The sequence below is a fragment of the Peromyscus eremicus genome, chromosome 1 (assembly GCF_949786415.1).
Source record: "Peromyscus eremicus chromosome 1, PerEre_H2_v1, whole genome shotgun sequence".
Taxonomy (NCBI): Eukaryota; Metazoa; Chordata; class Mammalia; order Rodentia; family Cricetidae; genus Peromyscus; species Peromyscus eremicus.
In genome coordinates, this window is record NC_081416.1 from 157,171,458 (window position 1) to 157,191,911 (window position 20,454).

Genomic DNA, 20,454 nt, shown 5'->3' on the forward strand with positions numbered 1-20,454 from the left:
GCCTTCCTCAGCGTCATAGCAGGGCTGCACGGCCAGGTAGTGACTCTGGCTCCCGTTTCGTTCCCCAGCTTCCTACACGCTGCCACCATCTGCCGGTCCCCATCCAACCGTGAGTGTTATGACACGCCCAGCATATTCTCCACCAGTCCTTGCTGGTGAGAGGGCTGGAGAGCCAGATCAGAGCCAAGTCAGGTTTCTAACAGCCCTGCCAGGGACCAGGCCTTCGTTTTGGTTTACTGGAACTGGCTGGAGCTGAGCAAGCTGTTCTCGGGGAGACCACAACTCAGGGGCAACCAATCAGCAGGTGCCTCACAGCCTTCTGCTGGCTCAGCAGATGCCCTCCGCCTCCCCCAGCCTTCTTCTAGCTAAAGATAGCTTTCCTACCCTGCAGTCCACAAGCCCCTAACCCCTACAGCCTCCAACCAAGCAGTCCCCAGACTAATCTTTCCTCCACCAATCAACACCAGATTAATCCCTCCTCCCTGGAATCCCCCTAACTCCGCTTAAAAGGAGCTGCGCCCTCCCTTTGGGGTCGCTATTTGCCACCCCAACATGTTTTGGAAATAAACGCCCTTGCTAAATTGCATACGTGACTGTTGGTCTTTCTTGGGGGCCCTTCTCTCAGACCCTAACAGCTGGTCTGCCCTGCCCAGTCCCTGTGTGTCCCCACCCCCAGAACTGGTCTGTCGTTTTGAACAGCCTCCTCAGGCCACCAAACACCTACAGCTACTGTAAGCACGGTATTTGTATGCTAGGCAAAAATTGTTTTTGAAGATGGAGAAACTTGCATGAAGCTGTCCGTCAGCTAGCTGCGGCCCGCGTTACCCAGACCTAAGCCCGGGTCTCATCTCTCTCCACCTAACCACATCTCTCATTCTACACTCAGGAAAAAGGTTCTCAGCCAGAAACCCATCCTTCCATCCTCCCACACCCAGGTCAGCTGGGTTGTATTGAAGAATAACACGTGGAGAAAGTCTTGGGAAAACAAAGTCGTGTTTTATTTCCACGGAGAAGCTTGAAAGCAGGAAGTTCCTAGTGCATTATGGGAACTTCCCGTCACGAGCGGGAGAAGGGGAAGACACTGGCTGGTAATCCCACGAGGCTGATTTGTCTCCGAGACACCACAGCCAAGTGAGGAGGATGAGAACAGGTAAGCCAGGTCCCTAGGTGGGATGATGGGGGGTTGTCAACACCCAGGTAGCTCTGTCGCAGCAGAGAGGACTGTGGGTAAGTACGATCAAGCTCCCTGAAGACTGTGTTCATGAAGTGTCAGCAGTGACTAGAAGAAAATTTCTAAAAGAAAAAACACAAAAGGAGGAGAAAAATAAACGGCGGAACACAGCCACACCCACGTCGATGGGGAACGAACTCTTTCACGAAGATTCCTACCCCGTCCACCATCAGTCTCCTCATGAAACAAATTTTGTGATCTCACTGAGGTGCTCAGTGACCTTTCCAGGCCAGGCATGGTGGTACGCACCCGTGCCACCAGCACTTGGGAGGCTGAGGTGAGAGAAATTAGTAGTTCGAAGCCACCCCGAGCTATACGGAAAGACCCTGTCTCAAAAGTGCAAAGCAAAAACCTCACCAAGAAGAACAGACTTCTGTCCTGGGGCCTTACTTCACCTCTGAACCTTGGCCTCCTAGAAGGCTCACCAGTCTGTGAGCACCACAGGCCAGCCTTCTCCTTGGTTCTGTGCCTGTGTGGTTCCCTCTCTGTTCAGCCCTTCATCCTCACTCACACACAGTCCCATGTGTCCTGGACCATTTTCCAGGTCCCACAAAGAGGGTACCCCTCTTCTGTATCCACCCGAGGAAACCTGACTTCTGCTGCTGCTGCTGCTCACCAAAGTCCACGGAAATGCCCGGCTCCCAGCCTGCCCCAGAGGCGGCCACTCCTACTCCTGACATTCAGCCCACTTGTGTGGCCCACTCTGACACTTACCTACCAAAATTTCAGCCACTTCAGCAGGCCAGGTTGTGCCCGGGAAGCCTGCGGGACAAGGAGAATGGCTGAGTAGACATTACACTGTTACCTCCACCCTCAGCAGCCTCAGGTCCCTCTGTCTCCAGCTGCGTCTTCTCAACCCCCCATACTCACCGAGGATGATGAAGGCGTGACTCCTCCCTGGAAAGAGAAGATCAAAGAAGGTGACATGAGGCCATGGCAACCCTCTCTAGGCTCTCCCTTGGCCTCAGGCTCCCCAAGGTCCCCTCTGGCGGGCACAAGCCAATATTATCAGCAAGGTCCTTCAGGCTGGTTGTGGATACTCAGTCTGTGGAATTTTCCCCAGAGCATACATTTTATCCAGGATGATACTGAATAATGGCCGCCCAAACACACAACACAATGGAAGAATAGGAGGAGATCTCTCCTGTCCATGGGATAGACGGAAGTCAGCCTATGGTGGCAGTTCCTTCAAAGTAAAAGTGGCTCACACATACTAGGCTAGCGTCCTACCTCTGAGTACATCCCTAGCTCTTTTTTTGACCTTTATGAGACAGAATCTCTCTAAGTTGACCAGGCTAGACTGAACTCTGTAGCCCAGGTAGTCCTTGAACTTGTGATCCTCCTGCCTCAGCCACCATCCCCACCCTAACCCAAGTAGCTGGGATGATAGGGCCACCGAGCTCCAAATTCTCTAATCTTAGAAGCGGTTTCTTTCGCCAGGGCCTCAGTGTCCTGGGAGATGGAAGGAAGTCGCTGGTCTGGCTTTTCTTTCCAAGCCTCGTTAGCGTCTACCATATTCACTCTCTGGTATTACAGTATCACCTTGCTTATTTCCTGACTGGTTGGCTGGCTGATTGTTGGTTTGCAATGCTAGGAACAGAGCCCAGGGCCTTTCCTCTGCTAGATGGGCCACACCCCTAACTCCTAAGAATGCCTTCTGACTTGTTGTTTGTTTGTTATGTGTCTGTTTTGTAAGAGTTTTGGGGCCACAGTGCACAAGTGGAGGTCAGAGGACAACATGGAAAGAGTCAGTTCTCTCCTCCCACCGTGTGGGTCCAGGGGATCGATCTCAGGTTGTGAGGTTTAGCAGCAAGCACCTTTACCTGCTGAGCCAGCTTGTGGACCCCTAAGACTGCCTTCTCTACAACTATGCAAAACAAACCTCTCAGTTGTCCACTCCCCACCTTTTTTTTTTTTTTTTAATTTCCTCTGAGGCGCAAAGAATTCAATTTCCCACCAACCAAGAGTCCCTAAGCTTAGCTTCTAGGATGCGCTAGGCTGCTTTCCTCCACCCCAGCTGCTGCCCCACAAAGGGCAAGAAAGCCACACTATGAAGCAAGTCTGTGTGTTTGGCCTGGTGGCTGTAACCTGTCCGTATGGAAACATCTTGTTGCCCAGGTTTCTCCCCTGCACATACTTCCAAGCATCTCTCAGGGCGGTGGCGGGGGGCATACGCTGGGGTCCCCCTTACAAAGCAGTGTGATGGAAAAAGGAGGCAGGCCTCTCCCTGCTCCAAGCGCGCACACACACACACACACACACACACACACACAGAGACAGAGACAGAGAGACAGAGCTTTTTCAAAACTCACCTTGGTAGTGGTCTTGGCATAGTATTGCCAGTTGTAAGTAGGATTCCCCTGTGGGTTATTGTAATAGTTCTGGGGGAAACAAAAGGGTGTGCAGGTGCAGAGGAGACAGGAAGACGGCATTTCATTATGTAATAAATACATCACTTTTTTTGCCCAGACAACAGGTTTCTTAGAAGCCCGCGCTTTGTAACATGGCCTTTCTTTCATGTTACCCCACAGGACCACCTGGAGCCCACCCTGTCAGGTCCTCCCTCCTCCCTGGTCCCTATCACCCCGACAGGTCCTTCCTCCTCCCTGGTCCCTATCCCAGCTCCCCAAGTGTGGCATGGGAGGCACGCGTAGGTGACCAGGAGAAGGGTGGCATGGGAGTCAGGGGTCAGGGAGGAGATAGCTTGCCTTGGCTGTGACAGCTGACAGCTCTTGTCTTGCTGCTTCAGGCTGAGAGAACTATCAGGTGGAGGAGGGGTAACAGAGAATTTCAGATTAGCCAGCCTTGAGAATGGGGCAGAGAGAGACCCCGGGCTTTCCAGGGGAGCCTGTGGGCAGAGGGGGACTCACCTGATCAGCGCCTCCTGCCCTCTTCTGCAGGGATGATAGATCTGAGTCCTGAAAGGGAGCCGGAAGCTGTGGTCAGCAGTTCCGCAGCCCTCAAGGCCTTGCAGGCTTCCAAAGCCCAGACATGCCACTGCCTCAGCTCTACTTCCTCTTGGGGCTCTGCCCATCCCTCCCCCACCCCTGTAATGGTCCCAGCTAAGTCCAGTAGGACTGGAGGATGCCAAGGGCCCAGACAGACAGAGGACACAGATTTCCACTCTCAGGACTTGGGAGCAATGGTGGAGAGTTGGAACACACACCACCTCCACAGGTGCCACAGTGTGGGACACACACCACCTCCACAGGTGCCACAGTGTGGGACACACACCACCTCCACAGGTGCCACAGTGTGGGACACACACCACCTCTAAAGGTGCCACAGTGTGGGACACACACCACCTCTAAAGGTGCCACAGTGTGGGACACACATCACCTCCACAGGTGCTGCATGGTTGGAAGCTCTGAGTGGAGATGGTGCTAGAGTAACAAAGGAGATGAACCCACATGTGTCCCTCAGCCCTAGCTAGCCATGTGCTGGCAGAGACTGCAGCTCCCTATGGGCCTCTTGATCCTGCTGTACTGATGTTATTCTCCATGGGATGCTTAAAGCTCAGTGATTAGGTTAGTTCCCAGGAAATGGAAGACAGGCAAGGAAGCATTAAAGCCATTTCAGTGCACTCCCCACAGCTCCTCAGCATCTGACACAGACAACAAGGATCAAATCCAAGACCAGGTGCTCTACCACTGAGCCACACCCCAGCCCCTCACTGGGGGATTCTAGGCAGGGACTCCACCACTGAGCCACACCCCCAGCCCCTCACTAGGGGATTCTAGGCAGGGGCTCTACCACTGAGACACACCCCAGCCCCTCACTGGGGGATTCTAGGCAGGTGCTCTACCACTGAGCCACACCCCCAGCCCCTCACTAGGGGATTCTAGGCAGGGGCTCTACCACCGAGCCACACCCCCAGCACCTCACTGGGCAATTCTAGGCAGGGGCTCTACCATTCAGCCACACCCTAGCCCCTCACTGGGGGATTCTAGGCAGGGCCTCTACCACTGAGCCATACCCCCAGCCCCTCTCTGGGGGATTCTAGGCAGCTCTACCAATGAGCCACACACACAGACCCTCACTGGGCAATTCTAGTCAGGGACTCTACCACTGTGCTACACCCACAGCCCCTCACTGGGGAATTCTAGGCAGGAGCTCCACCACTGAGCTATACCCCCAGCACCCTGAAACTGAGTCTTAGCCCCACTACCAGTTCTGACACTGAGGTCACAAACTGGTCACTCACAGGCCTCTAGACACTTTTTGTTTGATCTTCTTAAAAAAAAATAGTTGCAAATGATTTAAAATCAGATTTCTAGTTTTTCTTGAAAAAAATTACACTGTAGTAACTCAGGTCCCACATGTGTGCATGAGGAACTCAGACAGCCTTGTCTCAGTTCTGGTTCCCAAAGGCTACTCGCCATTCAACATTGCTGTATGCCTTTCTAGATGACACAGTGGACCTGCTCATCCTCCCCAAGACCCAGCTGTTCAGGCCTCCCACACCCACCTGAACGCCTGATTCCCCTCAGCGTCCTCCCCTGTGCCCCTCTGCCATCGCTTGAGAGTTGACCCCAAGTCCTTTCTTCTCCCCATCTTGGGTTCTCCCCTCCACCCACTTTCCCTCGGTACCCACCCAGCTGTGGCTGTCTCCGCGCCAGGCCACGCCCAGCAGCATAAGCAGCAGAACCGAGACAGTGCCTGGCTTCATGGTTCTGCTCTGGTGTAATGAGTCCCAAGCCTCTGGCCCTGGGATTTTATCCTACGGAGACCCCTCCCACCTCACTCCTGACTCATTGCTTCTCTCCCACTCCACCCAACTCAGGATTGCATAAATCAAAAAAAGTGGGAAGGGAAGTTGTCCTCCCTCACCAGGGACAGGAGGAAACCCGAACAGGAACATCAGTAAGCCATCTGTCACTGACTGCCAACCCTGAGTCCCCAGAGCTAAGCTGCCTCACCCCAAAATGAGAAGTTCTGTCCAACCCTCTTACCTCAATCTGTTTCCAGTTGAAGTAGGGAGTTTTGCGTTTGAAATTCTGGAAGGAGAAGAAGGGGTGAGTGAGTGTCTGTGGTGTCAGAACTCAGAGGAGGAAATGACAGCACACTGGGCCGGGTGCCAGGTGGCCATAGCAAAGGCCAGGCGTGGCTTGGGCTTGGGTGAAGATAAGCATATGGGAAGCTGAGGGTGCTTGAATCTGAGATAGTGTTGGGGATAAAATATAATGAGATGGCCTATCTCAAAGATGAGAAGAGTCGTCAGGTGCGGTGGTACACACCCAGAACCCCTGCACTCCAAAAGCCAAGAGGACTGTGAGTTCCAAGCTAGCCCAGGTCACACAGTGAATTCAAGGCCAGCCTGGGCCAGCTAACGAGTTCAAAGCCAGCTAGGGCTACATGGTGAGATTCCCCCCTCAAAAACATAGGATGATAACAGCTGAAAAAAGTGAGGGAGAGCCGGGCAGTGGTGGCGCACGCCTTTAATCCCAGCACTTGGGAGGCAGAGCCAGGTGGATCTCTGTGAGTTCGAGGCCAGCCTGGACTACCAAGTGAGTTCCAGGAAAGGCGCAAAACTACACAGAGAAACCCTGTCTTGAAAAACCAAAAAAAAAAAAAAGTGAGGGAGGAGCTGGAGGTGTCGCTTAGTAACCGGGCTTGCTCAGCACGTGCAAAGCTCCATGTTGGATCCCCAGCACCTCAGAAACGAAACAAACACCCCCAAACGAGGAACGATGTTTGTGGTAGGCAGCTACAGCTGCTTTGCGGGACACATGATAGGGGCCATGATGGTCAAGATCCCCAGGTCTTTGCAAAGCGGGACTTCTCCTACCTCCCAGAGTCTGCGGAAGTAGAGTAAGGCTCGGGTGCTGGGAGGCGGGAGGCGGCCCTGTGAACAAAAGATGGGGAACAGGTTAGCAGGGAGCCCCGCCACTGCTCATCTAAAGCCCTGACTCCCACTCCTGCCTCTTTTCAGCCTTCAGAGATGCCTCGTAACTAATGTGTGAAAGGCATGCTGGGAGTCCTGAGGGACACCAGAACCTGGAAATGGAGAGAGAGAGAGAGAGACTGGCTAGTTATCCGTGCTGTGTGCCTGCCCAGGCCCAGCTCGGTCCCTCTCCTTGGTACAACACAACCCTCACAAGCCCCTCAGGACCCAGGGCTACCACAGTCACCAGCACACCTCCCTACCCCCTCCCAGGACAACAGTGGAGGCGAAGAAAGGAGCAGAGACCAGAAGTGTGAGACAGCTATGGTTTATTTCCAGGGGGCAGGGTGAGAGTCGGGGTGAGGGAATGGTGGGGCTCCCATGCAGCTGGTAGCTCCTCATCTGATGGTCATGGTTTGCGAAAGCTCCCTTTGTCCTGAGCAGAGAAATGGGTTCTAAGAGGAAGCTAGAGGAGTCGGGATCTCTGGGGGAGCAGTGGACAGGGGCGGGGCTGGCAGGGAACCCTGCCCTCAAATTCTGCAGGGATCATCTAAGACTGGCATCACTCCACACAAACCCCAGGTCCCAGCTGGACCTAGAGCCCCTCCTCTCGCTCACCCCATTGGCTGAAGTGCTCAGCTCCCTCACCCCCTTCCCACTGGGGAAGACCAGAGCTGGGTGCCCACTCCTGTCCAGCTCTGCCTCCCCCTTCTTCCAGACTGACCTGCCGAGAGGCCAGTCCCTGTGAATTCCACCTAGCTGGCATTCTCCAGATGGGCGAAAATGCTTGGTGAGGTGCCAGCCTGTGTCCTGGCCTCCTAGGGGATCCTTAGTCCCCAAGGACCACAGCAAAGAGGCTTGCCCCACCAGAAACTGTTTTCTTAAAAAACAGACCTCTCTTTCCAGGCATGGTATTTGTGCCTGGAAGCCCAGCACTCAGGAGGCTGAGTCAGGAAACACTCAGGTTTGAGGTAAATCTGGGCTACCAAGTAAGTTCAAGGCTAGCCTGAGCTACATTGGGAGGCTCTGTCTCAAAGTTAACTAATAAAGCACAAAAATAAAACAGAATCTATTTTGTCCATTTAAACCAGAAACTTGTTGCCACTGGAGAACGCCCATCTCTCCTACCTTTGCCTTATCCCTCAGAAGTCAAGCAGGCTTTCCGGAGGTTTGGACAATTGTGTTCCCATTTCACCACCGCCCACTCTCCCACAGAGACCCCAAGTCTTGGGAAGGATGTTTTAGGATAAGGATTAAAATTTCAGCAGCTCAAAGGGCCAATCGGGTGGCTGGAAAGCTTGACAGACAGGCTCAGAATAGCTTCTAGAGAACAAGTGTCCACAGCATAAAGTAGGACCACTCTGTCCCATGAAGGGGGGTCCCAGAGAGGCCAAATCGTTCAAGATAAGCCTAAGGCACTAGGTGAAGTCATCCAATTTTTAAACTTCGGCAAGTAATTTATATATACATACATATATATATATATATATTTTTTTTTTTTTAAATGTGTCTTGTGACTCATGATAAGGCCACCCCATCTCTTGGGTGTGTACTGTTGTTTCTTAACACCCTCCAACTCTCCTGAGCCTGGTGTCTCAGGCCTGTCATTCTAGCTACTCAGGAGGCTGAGGCAGGAGGATCATGAATTTAAGGACTGCTTTGACAACTTAATGAAACTTTGTCTCAAAATAAAAAGTGAAAAAGAATGCTAGAGAGGTGGCTCAGTGGTAGAGCCCCTGCCTAGAATCCCCCAGTGAGGGGCTGGGGTGTGGCTCAGTGGTAGAGCCCCTGCCTAGAATTCCCCAGTGAGGGTCTGGGGGTGTGGCTCAGTGGTAGAGCCCCTGCCTAGAATCCCCCAGTGAGGGGCTGAGGCGTGGCTCAGTGGTAGAGCCCCTGCCTAGAATCCCCCAGTGAGGGGCTGGGGTGTGGCTCAGTGGTAGAGCCCCTGCCTAGAATCCCCCAGTGAGGGGCTGAGGCGTGGCTCAGTGGTAGAGGCCCTGCCTAGAATCCCCCAGTGAGGGGCTGGGGATGTGGCTCAGTGGTAGAGCCCCTGCCTAGAATCCCCCAGTGAGGGGCTGGGGATGTGGCTCAGTGGTAGAGGCCCTGCCTAGAATCCCCCAGTGAGAGGTTGGGGGTATGGCTCAGTGATAGAGCACTGTGTCTAGCTCTCTTTTGGCCCTAGGTTCAATCCCAAGCACTGAAGAAAAAAAAAAACAAAAGAATTCTTTGAACTAAAAATAGGGCTGGAAAGACGGCTCAGGATTTAAGAGTACTTGTTCTTGCAGAGCACAGAATTCAGTTCCCAGCAACCACATCAGGCAGCTCACACCTGCCTGTAACCCCAGCTCCGAGGGATCCAATGCCCTCTTCTGGCCTCCATGGGTACCACTCCCCAACACACAGAAACAGACACACAAATAACAAAATTTTAAATTTTTAAGAAAGGTAAACATTTTTTAAAGTAAAAATAAGCTCCAAGGTGGCTTTTTAAAAAAGTGGTCTAAACGGGCACTCTTTGCCACCCACAGTCACGGTTTCTGCCCGGGGAGTTCAGATTTTTCTTTTCCCTTCATCCCTCTCATTTCCCATCAAGCTATCATGATGTCAAACTATCCTGGCCAAGGGCATCCACTGTGAAAGGGAAGGGTAGGACGGGAGAAGGAGGAAGGGTCTCACTGCCCCAGCTGTGAGGATTATATGTGAGCAGGGTCACTCCCAAGACCTGTCACACATCTGGTACTCGGCAGCTCCCTGTCCATTCTCCTTGTCTCTTTTGCTTTTTCAGTCTACATATGGCCTTGTAGGTCCACATGACTCCCCTGAATTCCCTAGGATCATGCCTACTCAGTCTGCCTAATCCCTTTTGTGTAGAGCTGGGATTAAACCCAGAGTTTCACCAATGCTAGGTAAGCAGCTCCACCGCTGAGCCACACCCCAGCCCCTCACTGGAGGATTCTAGGCAGGGGCTCTACCACTGAGCCACACCCAGCCCCTCACTGGAGGATTCTAGGCAGGGGCTCTACCACTGACCCACACCCCAGCCACTCACTGGGGGATTCTAGGCAGGGGCTCTACCACTGAGTCACCCCCAGCCCCTTACTGGGGGATTCTAGGCAGGGGTTCTATCACTGAGCCACACCCCAGCCCCTCACTGGGGGATTCTAGGCAAGGGCTTTACCACTGAGCCACACCCCAGCCCCTCACTGGGGGATTCTAGGCAGGGCCTCTACCACTGAGCCACACCTCCAGCCCCTCACTGGGGGATTCTAGGCAGGGCCTCTACCACTGAACCACACCCCAGCCCCTCACTGGGGGATTCTCTGCAGGGGCTCTACCACTGAGCCACACCCCAGCCCCTCACTGGGGCATTCTAGGCAGGGGCTCTACCACTGAGCCACATCCCTAGCCCCTCACTGGGGGATTCTAGGCAGGGGCTCTACCACTGAGCCACACCCCCAGCCCCTCACTGGGGGACTCTAGGCAGGGGCTCTACCACTGGCCCACACCCCAGCCCCTCACTGGGGGATTCTAGGCAGGGGCTCCACACTGAGTTTCAAGTCAGACCTTCACTGATGGACTTTGAGATATCATCTCTTAAATTGCCCAAGCAAGCTGTGAACTTGCTCTGCGAGTCCAGGGTGGCCTTGAGGTTGCCAATCCTGTTGCTTCGTCTTCTCATTGCAGAGATGACAAACCTGTACCTCACAGGTGTAAAGTGGAGACTGAGGCTGAGAAGTCACCTGGTTCTTCACATTAAGGTATTAAAGACAGTCATCTCCTCTGCTCATTGCCAGCACCCAACGATTTCCGAATTCACCCTGTCTTTCCAGGTCTCCATTGGCTCCCCACATAGACGCATTTGGTTTGATCGTTTGCCAAATGATCATGATTACTATTCTCCTGCCTCATCGTGAAGATGTCTAGCTCTCCTCCCTCTGGTCCTCTGCTCCTAAACCATCAGGGCACGGCCTTCCGGCCCTTACCTTGTTTATGGCATCCCAGTTAATGAAACCCAACTTGGATTTAAAATTCTGCAGAGAAAACAAAAAGAAATGTCCAAATCAGATCATGAAACAATGTCTGGCTTTTTGTTTTGTTTTTCAGGCCAGAAAAGGTCAAGAGCACTGGATGCTCTTCCAGAGGATCTGAGTTCTATTCCCAGCACCCGCATGGTGGTTCACAGCCATCTCCAACTCCAGTTCCAAGAGATCTAATGCCCTCTTCTGGCCTCTGCTGCCACCAGATACACATGCGGTACTCAGACATATATGCAGGTGAAGCACTCATATGTATAAAATGAAAGTAGAATTTAAAAATTTTCAAAGGTCAAGACCATGGCTTTCTCTTGGGACGTGGAGGACTGAGGAAGTGGGGTTGCTTCTCCTAGGGGGGCCAAGCAACTTACCTCCCAGAAACTGTCAAAGTTGAAGGGCAAGGAAGACGGGTCGGAGTTCTAAGGAATGGATGAGAAACAGCAGGAAGTTAAGAGTCCACTTCGTGAGCAAGAGGCAGAGGCAGGAGGTGCGGGTGTCAGGAAGGAACAAGACACAAGGATGCCCGACACCCCAGTCCCGGCCCAAAGTGGAGTAAGAGCCCCACTCACCACAGCTTTGAGTCCACTGACAGCTTCATTGTATTCACCGTTCCCGTTGGACCCATGCTCCTGGGTAGGGGAAAGGAAGCCAAGGTCAAGGCTCGTGTTCACCATCACACAAGTGCCCGCCAGTCTACCCCAGGCCCACCCGTCTCCACCAAGGGCCTGCGTCTCTCCTTCTCGCCATCGTCTTTTCTCTTCTCTCTCGCACTCCTGAACTCCCAGCTCAAAAACACGAATGACTTCAACCACACAGCTGACCTGATCTCTCGAGACATGCACACACTTTGTAGCCCAGGCTGGCCCCAAACTTGGCAGTGATCTTCCTGTGTCAACCTCCCAGTTCTACAGTGGTTACAGTGATCCACCACCATGTCTAATGGTCACATTTTTGCCTCCACTTCCTTCTGCCCAGCCCCAACGAAGGCCAGTGAAAATGATGAGAGATAATGTGTGGTCCCACTTTGCTCCTAGCACCACAGCATAGGATGGATTTGCAATGACTTCATTTCTCCAGAAGTGGCCAGCAGGGCCTCTAGACTGGCCTGCTGTCTAGACCCTGCATTACCTCAGTTTGGTTATGATACAGAGAAGTCAACAGTAGCTAAGAAAGATGGGCAGGCCGGGCGGTGGTGGCGCACGCCTTTAATCCCAGCACTCGGGAGGCAGAGCCAGGTGGATCTCTGTGAGTTCGAGGCCAGCCTGGGCTACCAAGTGAGTTCCAGGAAAGGCGCAAAGCTACACAGAGAAACCCTGTCTCGAAAAACCAAAAAAAAAAAAAAAAAAAAAAAAAAAAAAAAAAAAAAAAGAAAGATGGGCAGGTCAGGGTTCACTGTCCCTTCTTATGCTAGGGAGCCAGACTCAAAGAGGTCAATTGACCTGCCTGAAAAAGCCTAGATGATGAGTGATGGACCTGACTTTTAACCCCCATCTTTATACCCAAAGTTCGGCAACTTTCCTCTTCTCAATACTTACTTATTAAGCACATTTAAATGTACATATATGTATGTCTGTATGTATATATATATATATATATATATATATATATATATATATATATATGTATATGCATGCATATTCTGTTGATCTCTATTCAGCGGGCAGGTATCACTGGAAACTGAACCTAGAGTCTCACATATGTTGAACAGGGGCTCTACCACTGAGCCACGCCCCCAGCCCCTCACTGGGGAATTCTAGGCAGGGACTCTACCACTGAGCCACACCCCCAGCCCCTCACTGGGGGATTCTAGGCAGGGGCTCTACCACTGAGCCACATCCCCAGCCCCTCACTGGGGGATTCTAGGCAGGGGCTCTACCACTGAGCCACACCCCCAGCCCCTCACTGGAGGATTCCAGGCAGGGGCTCTACCACTGAGCCATGCCCCAGTTCTCTTTTGCTTTTTAAAATAGGATCTCTCTAAGTTGCCCCAGAATGGCCTTGAACACACTCTATAGACCAGGCAGTCCTTGAATTTGTGATTCATCCTCCTGCCTCATCCTCCCTAGTAACTGGGATTATAAGTCTTGCCTCCAGGCCTAGTCTCTGTTCTTTTTCTTTTTGACTGACATCACATCTGCCATCAGTATGGCTCTGATCCCAAACAGAGGAGGAAGGAACCAGTAGTAGAGGAGGGAGGGAGATCCCAGCTGCCATTTTGGTTTCCTGGTAGTCACTCAGCAGTTTAAAAGCAGCTTGGGAGAAGAAATAGGTATTTCTGTCTCTTGACATTCTGTCCCACTATCCACCATCCCTTCTGCTAAGCCACCCTGGCTGTCCCCTGACTCACCTGATAGTCGTGGGAGCCCCCAAGGAGACGGCTGCTTTCTCTGCTTTCCTAGGGAGACATAAAGTGCAGAAGTCAGTTTGGGAGGAGAGGGCAGGACAGACAGGTGCAGAGGTGGACAGGGAAGTGTGGACAGCGTCTTCTCTCCCGTGACTCTACCAGATCCTACTTCAACCTCTCACGTGTGGGCCAGTGACTGCTCACTTATGCTTAATAGTACGTCACCCTCTCTTAATAGTTATTTCTCCAGAACCCAGTGAGAAATGCCATTGCCTCTAAGTCAACTGAATCTTCCCCTGGCCAGGCTGCTGGACTAAATTGACAGACTAGAAACTCCAGGTGGGTTGGTGTCTGCACTGGGCAGGAAGGGAGTGGCTGCCGGTGAGCCTGTGGGTTGAAGCGGCACACGGTATGTGGTTACTTAGGCAGCTCCTGAGTTAGAAGTCAGCAGCTCCATTGTCTGCTCCTCATTCCCAGAGCTCGCTGGGGACCTGGCCTGGATGTGGGATACCTGCCCTGTTAGTATTGCTACTGAAGACTTGTGACTACTGCTTTATTTGCAAGCAGAGTATCTATTCTCAAAGGCGGCTGTCCCCCTGCCCTAATGTCCCCTGGGACCTCTGGGGCCTCCCTGTTCTCTGCTAAAGTACCATAAAAGAAAGAAAAGCAGAAAAAATATGTAAGTCCTTGTAAATACTAGAAAATAATAGACATTTAAAATAATCCACCAGTGGCAGAGACCATAGAAACAGTGATGTTATTGACTCTGTTTGTTCTTCTTCTTGTCTGTTTGTCTGTCTGTCTGTCTGTCTGTTGTTTGTTTGTTTTTCAAGACAGGGTTTCTCTGCATAGACCAGACTGTCCTGGAACTCGCAGAGATCTGCCTGCCTCTGCCTCCCAAGTGCAGGCTCTAAAGGCTTGAGACACCACACCCAGCTGACTCCTGTGTTCTTAACACTGATTTTAAAAATAAAGAATAAATAAACGAAGGAACAAGAGTTAACAAGCTGAAAGAGTTGCTCTTCAAACTTGGGAACCCATAAAAGTTAGCACCCTAATATTCATGTTCTTCAGAGAGCTGCCTGTGCTCAGCCTCCCCCGCCTCTCCGTCCCGTCCTCCCCCCCCCCCCCCCCCCCCCCGTCTCATCTTGTCCCTTGCTCAATGACCTCTGCTGCCACCAGGGCCCAGCCCAGCAGCCACAGCATCCCCAAGGAACAGATGAGTCCCAGCCCCACCCCAGATCTGCTGGCTCAACCTGCATTTTGCACAAGACCTCTAGGTGTGGACGGAATGTCACACTTACTCAGCCAGCATCACTGCGGGTGCTGACCTTAGTGCCCCGATTTCCAGAATAACCGGGAAAGTGTGTATGTGCTCTGCTCTTCCTACTGGAGTTCGCTGGATTCTGGTCACTGGCCAGGGATGGGACATTTGGAGTGACTGTCTCTAAAACGGGCTGATAAAATACTGACAGTGGGCACAGTGGCCTGTAACACGCCTGTAACGGAGGCAGGAGGATCAAAAGTGTGAAGTCAGCCTGGGCTCCAGTGAGAGCCTTTCTCAAAAACAAGTGAGTGAAATCGGACTGGTTTCCACATGGATTCCTCACAGCCTCATCTGGATATAAAGCAAAGCATAATGCATGAGAGTTTGCCATCCAAGTTTAAGGCCTGTTTGAGCTACAGTTTAGGGAGTTCAAGGCCAGCCTGAGGAACTTAGTGAGCCCCTGTCTCAAGGTAAAAACTAAAAAAGAAGCTGGACTTGGTGATTTATCTCTGTAATCCCAGCACTTACAAGGCTAAGGCAAAAGGATTTCTGTGGGTTTGAGGCCAGTCTGGACTGATCCTGTTAGTGAGATAGTGTCTTAAAAAAAGAAAGGAAGGAAGGAAGGAAGGAAGGAAGGAAGGAAGGAAGGAAGGGAAGGGAAGGGAAGGGAAGGGAAGGAAAGGAAAGAAAAGAAAAGAAAAGAAAAGAAAAGAAAAGAAAAGAAAAGAAAAGAAAAGAAAAGAAAAGAAAAGAAAAGAAAAGGAAGACTAGTTCCATGGTAGAACATTTGCCTAGAACCCAGCACTGAGGGGCTGAGGATGTGGCTCAGCAGTTAGAGCACCTGCCTAGAATCCCCCAGTGAAGAGCTGTGGGCCATTGGTAGAGTGGTTGCCTAGCATGAACAAGGCCTGAGGTTCAGTTCCTGGCAGCAGCACACACACACACACACACACACACACACACACACACACACACGCAGAAGGAATCCTGTCCTGTTGTCCACTGTGACTTTAGAGACTTGGTATTTTAGGGGTCTCTGTTTGGGTTCCCTCCAAGGGTTGGATGGAGGTGAGCATCAGTAAGGAGGCTGAGCTGAGTGGGCTCCTGAGGCCACGGCACGGTCACAGTGGCAAAAGGCTGCCACTGGACAAGTGAGTTTGACTCTCACCTGGCTCCTGGATCCTCCGGCCGAGTGCTCATTATCCCCTGAGTTGTCACACTGTGAGGAAAAGATTTTTTTTCTCAATCTCCCACTGACCTACGATCTCAGCCCCCATGGCCTCAGCACAGCAATCAGCTCCCCTTGGGGGACAGCCGCACCCCCCATGTTCAGCCAAGCCCCATCCCTGGCCCCTCCTCCAGCATCTGTGTCCACCCACCCCTGACCCCTCCTCCAGCATCTGTGTCCACCCATCCCTGAGCCCTCCTCCAGCATCTGTGTCCACCCATCCCTGAGCCCTCCTCCAGCATCTGTGTCCACATGCCCTCCCTGGCCACTCCTCCAGCATCTGTGTCCACCCATCCCTGAGCCCTCCTCCAGCATCTGTGTCCACATGCCCTCCCTGGCCCCTCCTCCAGCATCTGTGTCCACCCATCCCTGAGCCCTCCTCCAGCATCTGTGTCCACCCACCCCTGACCCCTCCTCCAGCATCTGTGTCCACCCATCCCTGGCCCCTCCTCCAGCATCTGTGTCCACCCATCCCTGAGCCCTCCTCCAGCATCTGTGTCCACCCATCCCTGGCCCCTCTTCCAGCATCTGTGTCCACCCACCCCTGACCCCTCCTCCAGCATCTGTGTCCACCCATCCCTGGCCCCTCTTCCAGCATCTGTGTCCACCCATCCCTGGCCCCTCCTCCAGCATCTGTGTCCACCCATCCCTGAGCCCTCCTCCAGCATCTGTGTCCACATGCCCTCCCTGGCCACTCCTCCAGCATCTGTGTCCACCCATCCCTGAGCCCTCCTCCAGCATCTGTGTCCATATGCCCTCCCTGGCCACTCCTCCAGCATCTGTGTCCACCCATCCCTGAGCCCTCCTCCAGCATCTGTGTCCACCCATCCCTGAGCCCTCCTCCAGCATCTGTGTCCACCCATCCCTGACCGCCCACCTCAGGTTTGTTCCCACCACCGCTTCCACCTCTGCTGCCCGAGGACGAGCCAGTTCCCTGCAAGGAAAGAATCCACATAATGTCTTAAAAGTGTGTACTAAGGAACCCAGGAGTTCCCCAGCCATCTCTCCAGCCTCCATTCTTCCCTCACCTTCAGCCAACTGATTGCTAGGGGTAGTTGAATTTTAGTAAAAGAAGGCCAAGTATGGCCCGGAGTTTGGAAATACACAGTGATTTTGGGAGTCTGAGCTGTTAGTTCTCCAACACACACACACAACTATAAGAAGCTGCCACTGTGGGTGAGGCTGAAGAGATGACTCAGAGGTTACGAACACATACTCTTCCAGAGGACCCAAGTTCAGTTCCCAGGACTCGTGTTGGGCAACTCACGACTGCCTGTAACCTCCAGCACCAGGGCCCATCAGTCTAGCTGCCACGGGCTCCTGCACTCGTGAACGTGTGCCTACATACACGTACACACCTCACAAAACATTTTTTTAAGAAGCTGCTGCTAGGGGACAGGCTAGGGCCTGTTCCGCCCCTGCCCTTCCTTATGCACCCTTTCTTACAAAACAAAAATAAAAAGAGGGGACCCTAGAGTCCTTACCCTGGAGACTGAATAGCCTTCATCAAAATTAGACGTCTCTATTTCCTGAATGGGGAGAGAGGTACTCTCAGACTCTGCACACAAAGCCACTGGTGATGTAACAGCGGCTTATCTATATGTCTATTTATTTATTTATTTATTTATTTATTTATTTATTTATTTATTTATTTATTTATCCATCCCTGTAGCCCAGAATAATCTTGAACTCATTTTAAGTAGCCGTGGATGACCCTAACTCCTAATCCTGCCGCCACCCCCAGGGAGCTAGGATTCCATGAGTGTGTCACCACACTAGGCTTCTATGGAACCCAGGACCTTGTACACGCTAGACTAACACCCTCTACCCACCTCGTGCCAGCAGCCTCCGTACGTGCCCCCTTTGACTGTACCATTCTCAGACCCCTACGGAAACTTGTGCGGCCCCTGAGTTTGGACCCCTCTCTTGGGGCTCATTTCTAAGGTGCTCCCTCCTAGCTCTCACCCATCACATGGGGGCCTCACATGTGCCGCCACCAGTGTTGTCTACACCACAGCCGTCGCTGAGTCTCCATGACAACAGCCCACCCCACCCCGTTCTCCCCAAGCATCTCAAACAAGTTGTTTGCTTTGTTTGAGATGTAGCCCTGGCTGGCCTCGAACTCACAGAACGACTCAGAGGTTACGAACACATACTCTTCCAGAGGACCCAGAGCAGCCTTCCAGGTGCTGGAGAGAACAATATTATCCTATGCCTACCTGTCTTCTTCCCTCCCCTCACCCTCAGTTCTACTCAGCAAGGAGCAAAGGTTAGACCTGAGCCAGAGCTATCTCTCCATGGCAGCTTGCACAGGAAGGGAGTAGGCAATGTCGGAAGTCAGAGCCCCTTCGTAAGGAACCCTGTAATTAGGGCTGGGAGGGTGGGGAACCAGGGCTGAAGGAATCTCAGCATGACCACTGTCACTGAAGCCATCCACTCTAGGGTTGTGACAGCTTTAAGAGAAACCCCAGAGCCTGGGTCCTCACCATCAGGACCCTCACCCCATCCCAAGGAAGAAACTTACCCGGGACCCAGAACTGCCACTGTCACTGTTGCCGTGGCCGCTGCTGCCGTGGCTGCTGCCGTGGCCACTGTTACTGTGGCTGCCGCCGCCATGGCTGTTGCCACCGTTGCTGCCACCGTTGCTGCCGCCATTGCCACCACCACTGCTGCTTCCCTGCAAGCCAGAAGAACAGCGCAATGGCTAAGGGCGGGGTCCCCACACTTGCCCTTGTCCCTGCGTAACCTCAGCCCACCTAGAAAGTAATGCATCCCAGCCTTCCCAGACCTGAACCACAGACCATGCCTCCTCTTACCGCATAGTTGCTTTCACGGGAGCCGGATGGTGGGGGGTTGGTACACTGTGGATGGAAGGGGACCCCACAAGGGCAGAGATGTCAAAGCCACTGCCACAGGCCAGGCCTCTCTGCTGCCTGTGTCTCAGCTTCCTTACCCCCTTCCAGTTCTCTCCCTCTTCCCTGGCCTGTGACCTCCACCCCTTCCCTTCCCTCTCCCTTTCCTCCTCGCTCCCCCCCTGTTCTGTCGCACACACCCAGACTCCCTTCCCTTCTCCCTTACCCCTGAGTTTTGGTTGTTGCCTCTCACTGACCCGTAGCCAGGCTGAGCCACGGCTCCCTGCAGGGAGGGCGAAACCCAGTTTAGGATCCAGAGTACAAGGTGGGGTGGGGAGGGCAGGGTTGAGGGATGGATCTGGGTGGTGACTTTACCTGAGCATTGGTGTCATAGTTGAATGACCTGCCATCGCCACCCTGACCCACAGAGCCACCCAGAGAGTTGGTTCCAAAGTTGCCTTCTGAGGCCCAGGGGGTCCCTTGACCACCGGGATTGCCATGGCCTCCAGCACCACCTTGAGAGCCAAACATTCCATGGCCTCCAGACGTCCCCTGAAAGGACAATACACCCACCCTTAGTGTGCCGATCTCTGACAATCATAAGAGAGAGAGGAGTCAGCACAATCGCGGGGAGGGGGGGAAAGAGGAGAGGAGATGCATGACAACTAAAGCAACAGTCCCAGACAGCCACCCAGGAACCATCTGTGCACCCTGGACCCGTTTCTCGAGTTCTTGCCCCAATCAGCACACCCAGCTTCCCAGCCACTCACCCAAGACCCGGAGTTGTGGGCAGCGTCCATCCCACGTCGAACGACATCCTCAACCTGTCTGCCAATCTCGTCCCCAGCGTTTCCTAGAGATCGAGCTGCCTCCCCGAGCCTGTGGTCGAAAGCGTCCCCCCGGGCCCCCCTCAGTGCATAGCCACCTTCCTCTCCATGCCCCTGACCAAGGGCACTCTGGATCCCGGAGCTGGCTGCTTCCTTCGCCCCTTCGCCCACAGCCTCTCCGATGGCATCGCCCACCCCTTGTGCGGCACTTGAACCCGTGCCCTCGCCTCCACTCTGCAGTGGGCTAGCTGCCCCGCTACCCAGACAGAGGGCCAGCAGGAGGCAGGCCAGGGACCCCCGGAGCTTCATCTCTCCCCTCAAGATCTTTGCAGCCCGATCTGTTTCTTGTTCCCTTCTCTCTTCCTCTGGACTCTGGGACCTCCTGCCTTGCTCTCTTTGCTTCTGACTCCACCTCCCTCAGGACCCACAGCCTCCTCTCTCTGTTCCCAGCTCCCCTGCTTTCCAGAGGCTTCCTTCTTGCCACTGCCCCTTATACTGTAGGTTCCGAGAAGGTAGCAGGGCTGGGCAGTCCAGGATCCCTCCTCCAGTGACTCAGGGCCTATCCACCGATAAGGTAATGAAGCTTAATTGTGAGCGAGAGCCTGTGTTGAAACAGAGAGAGCCGGACATCAGGGAGGGGGGAGGCTAGGTGAGACGGATGCAAAAAGTGTTCCAGTTGCCTAACCTCAGGAATTTGGGGCACAGGGTGGGGACAGGAGCATCCGAGGAGATGGGTGTTGATGTCTTCTGGAGGTGGCAGGGCGGGGTACTTAGGAAACAGGACTCA

The 20,454-nt window shown here is 53.2% G+C and overlaps 1 protein-coding gene across 1 annotated transcript; it reads right to left on the bottom strand.

Annotated features, from left to right (window-relative positions):
- Positions 1-995: 995 nt before the first annotated feature.
- On the bottom strand, positions 996-19,976 carry Dmkn (dermokine). Its single transcript, XM_059275748.1, has 20 exons — positions 19,611-19,976; positions 19,216-19,392; positions 19,067-19,123; positions 18,790-18,849; positions 18,513-18,692; positions 17,459-17,473; positions 16,866-16,922; positions 15,929-15,979; positions 13,497-13,544; positions 11,719-11,778; positions 11,521-11,568; positions 11,099-11,146; positions 7,020-7,076; positions 6,184-6,228; positions 4,102-4,149; positions 3,940-3,990; positions 3,544-3,612; positions 2,102-2,128; positions 1,946-1,993; positions 996-1,293 (listed from the first exon to the last, which is right to left on the bottom strand). The coding sequence occupies exons 1-19, from the start codon at positions 19,974-19,976 to the stop codon at positions 1,946-1,948; spliced, it is 1,512 nt and encodes a 503-aa protein (XP_059131731.1). The 3' UTR covers positions 996-1,293.
- Between the last annotated feature and the right edge of the window lie 478 nt (positions 19,977-20,454).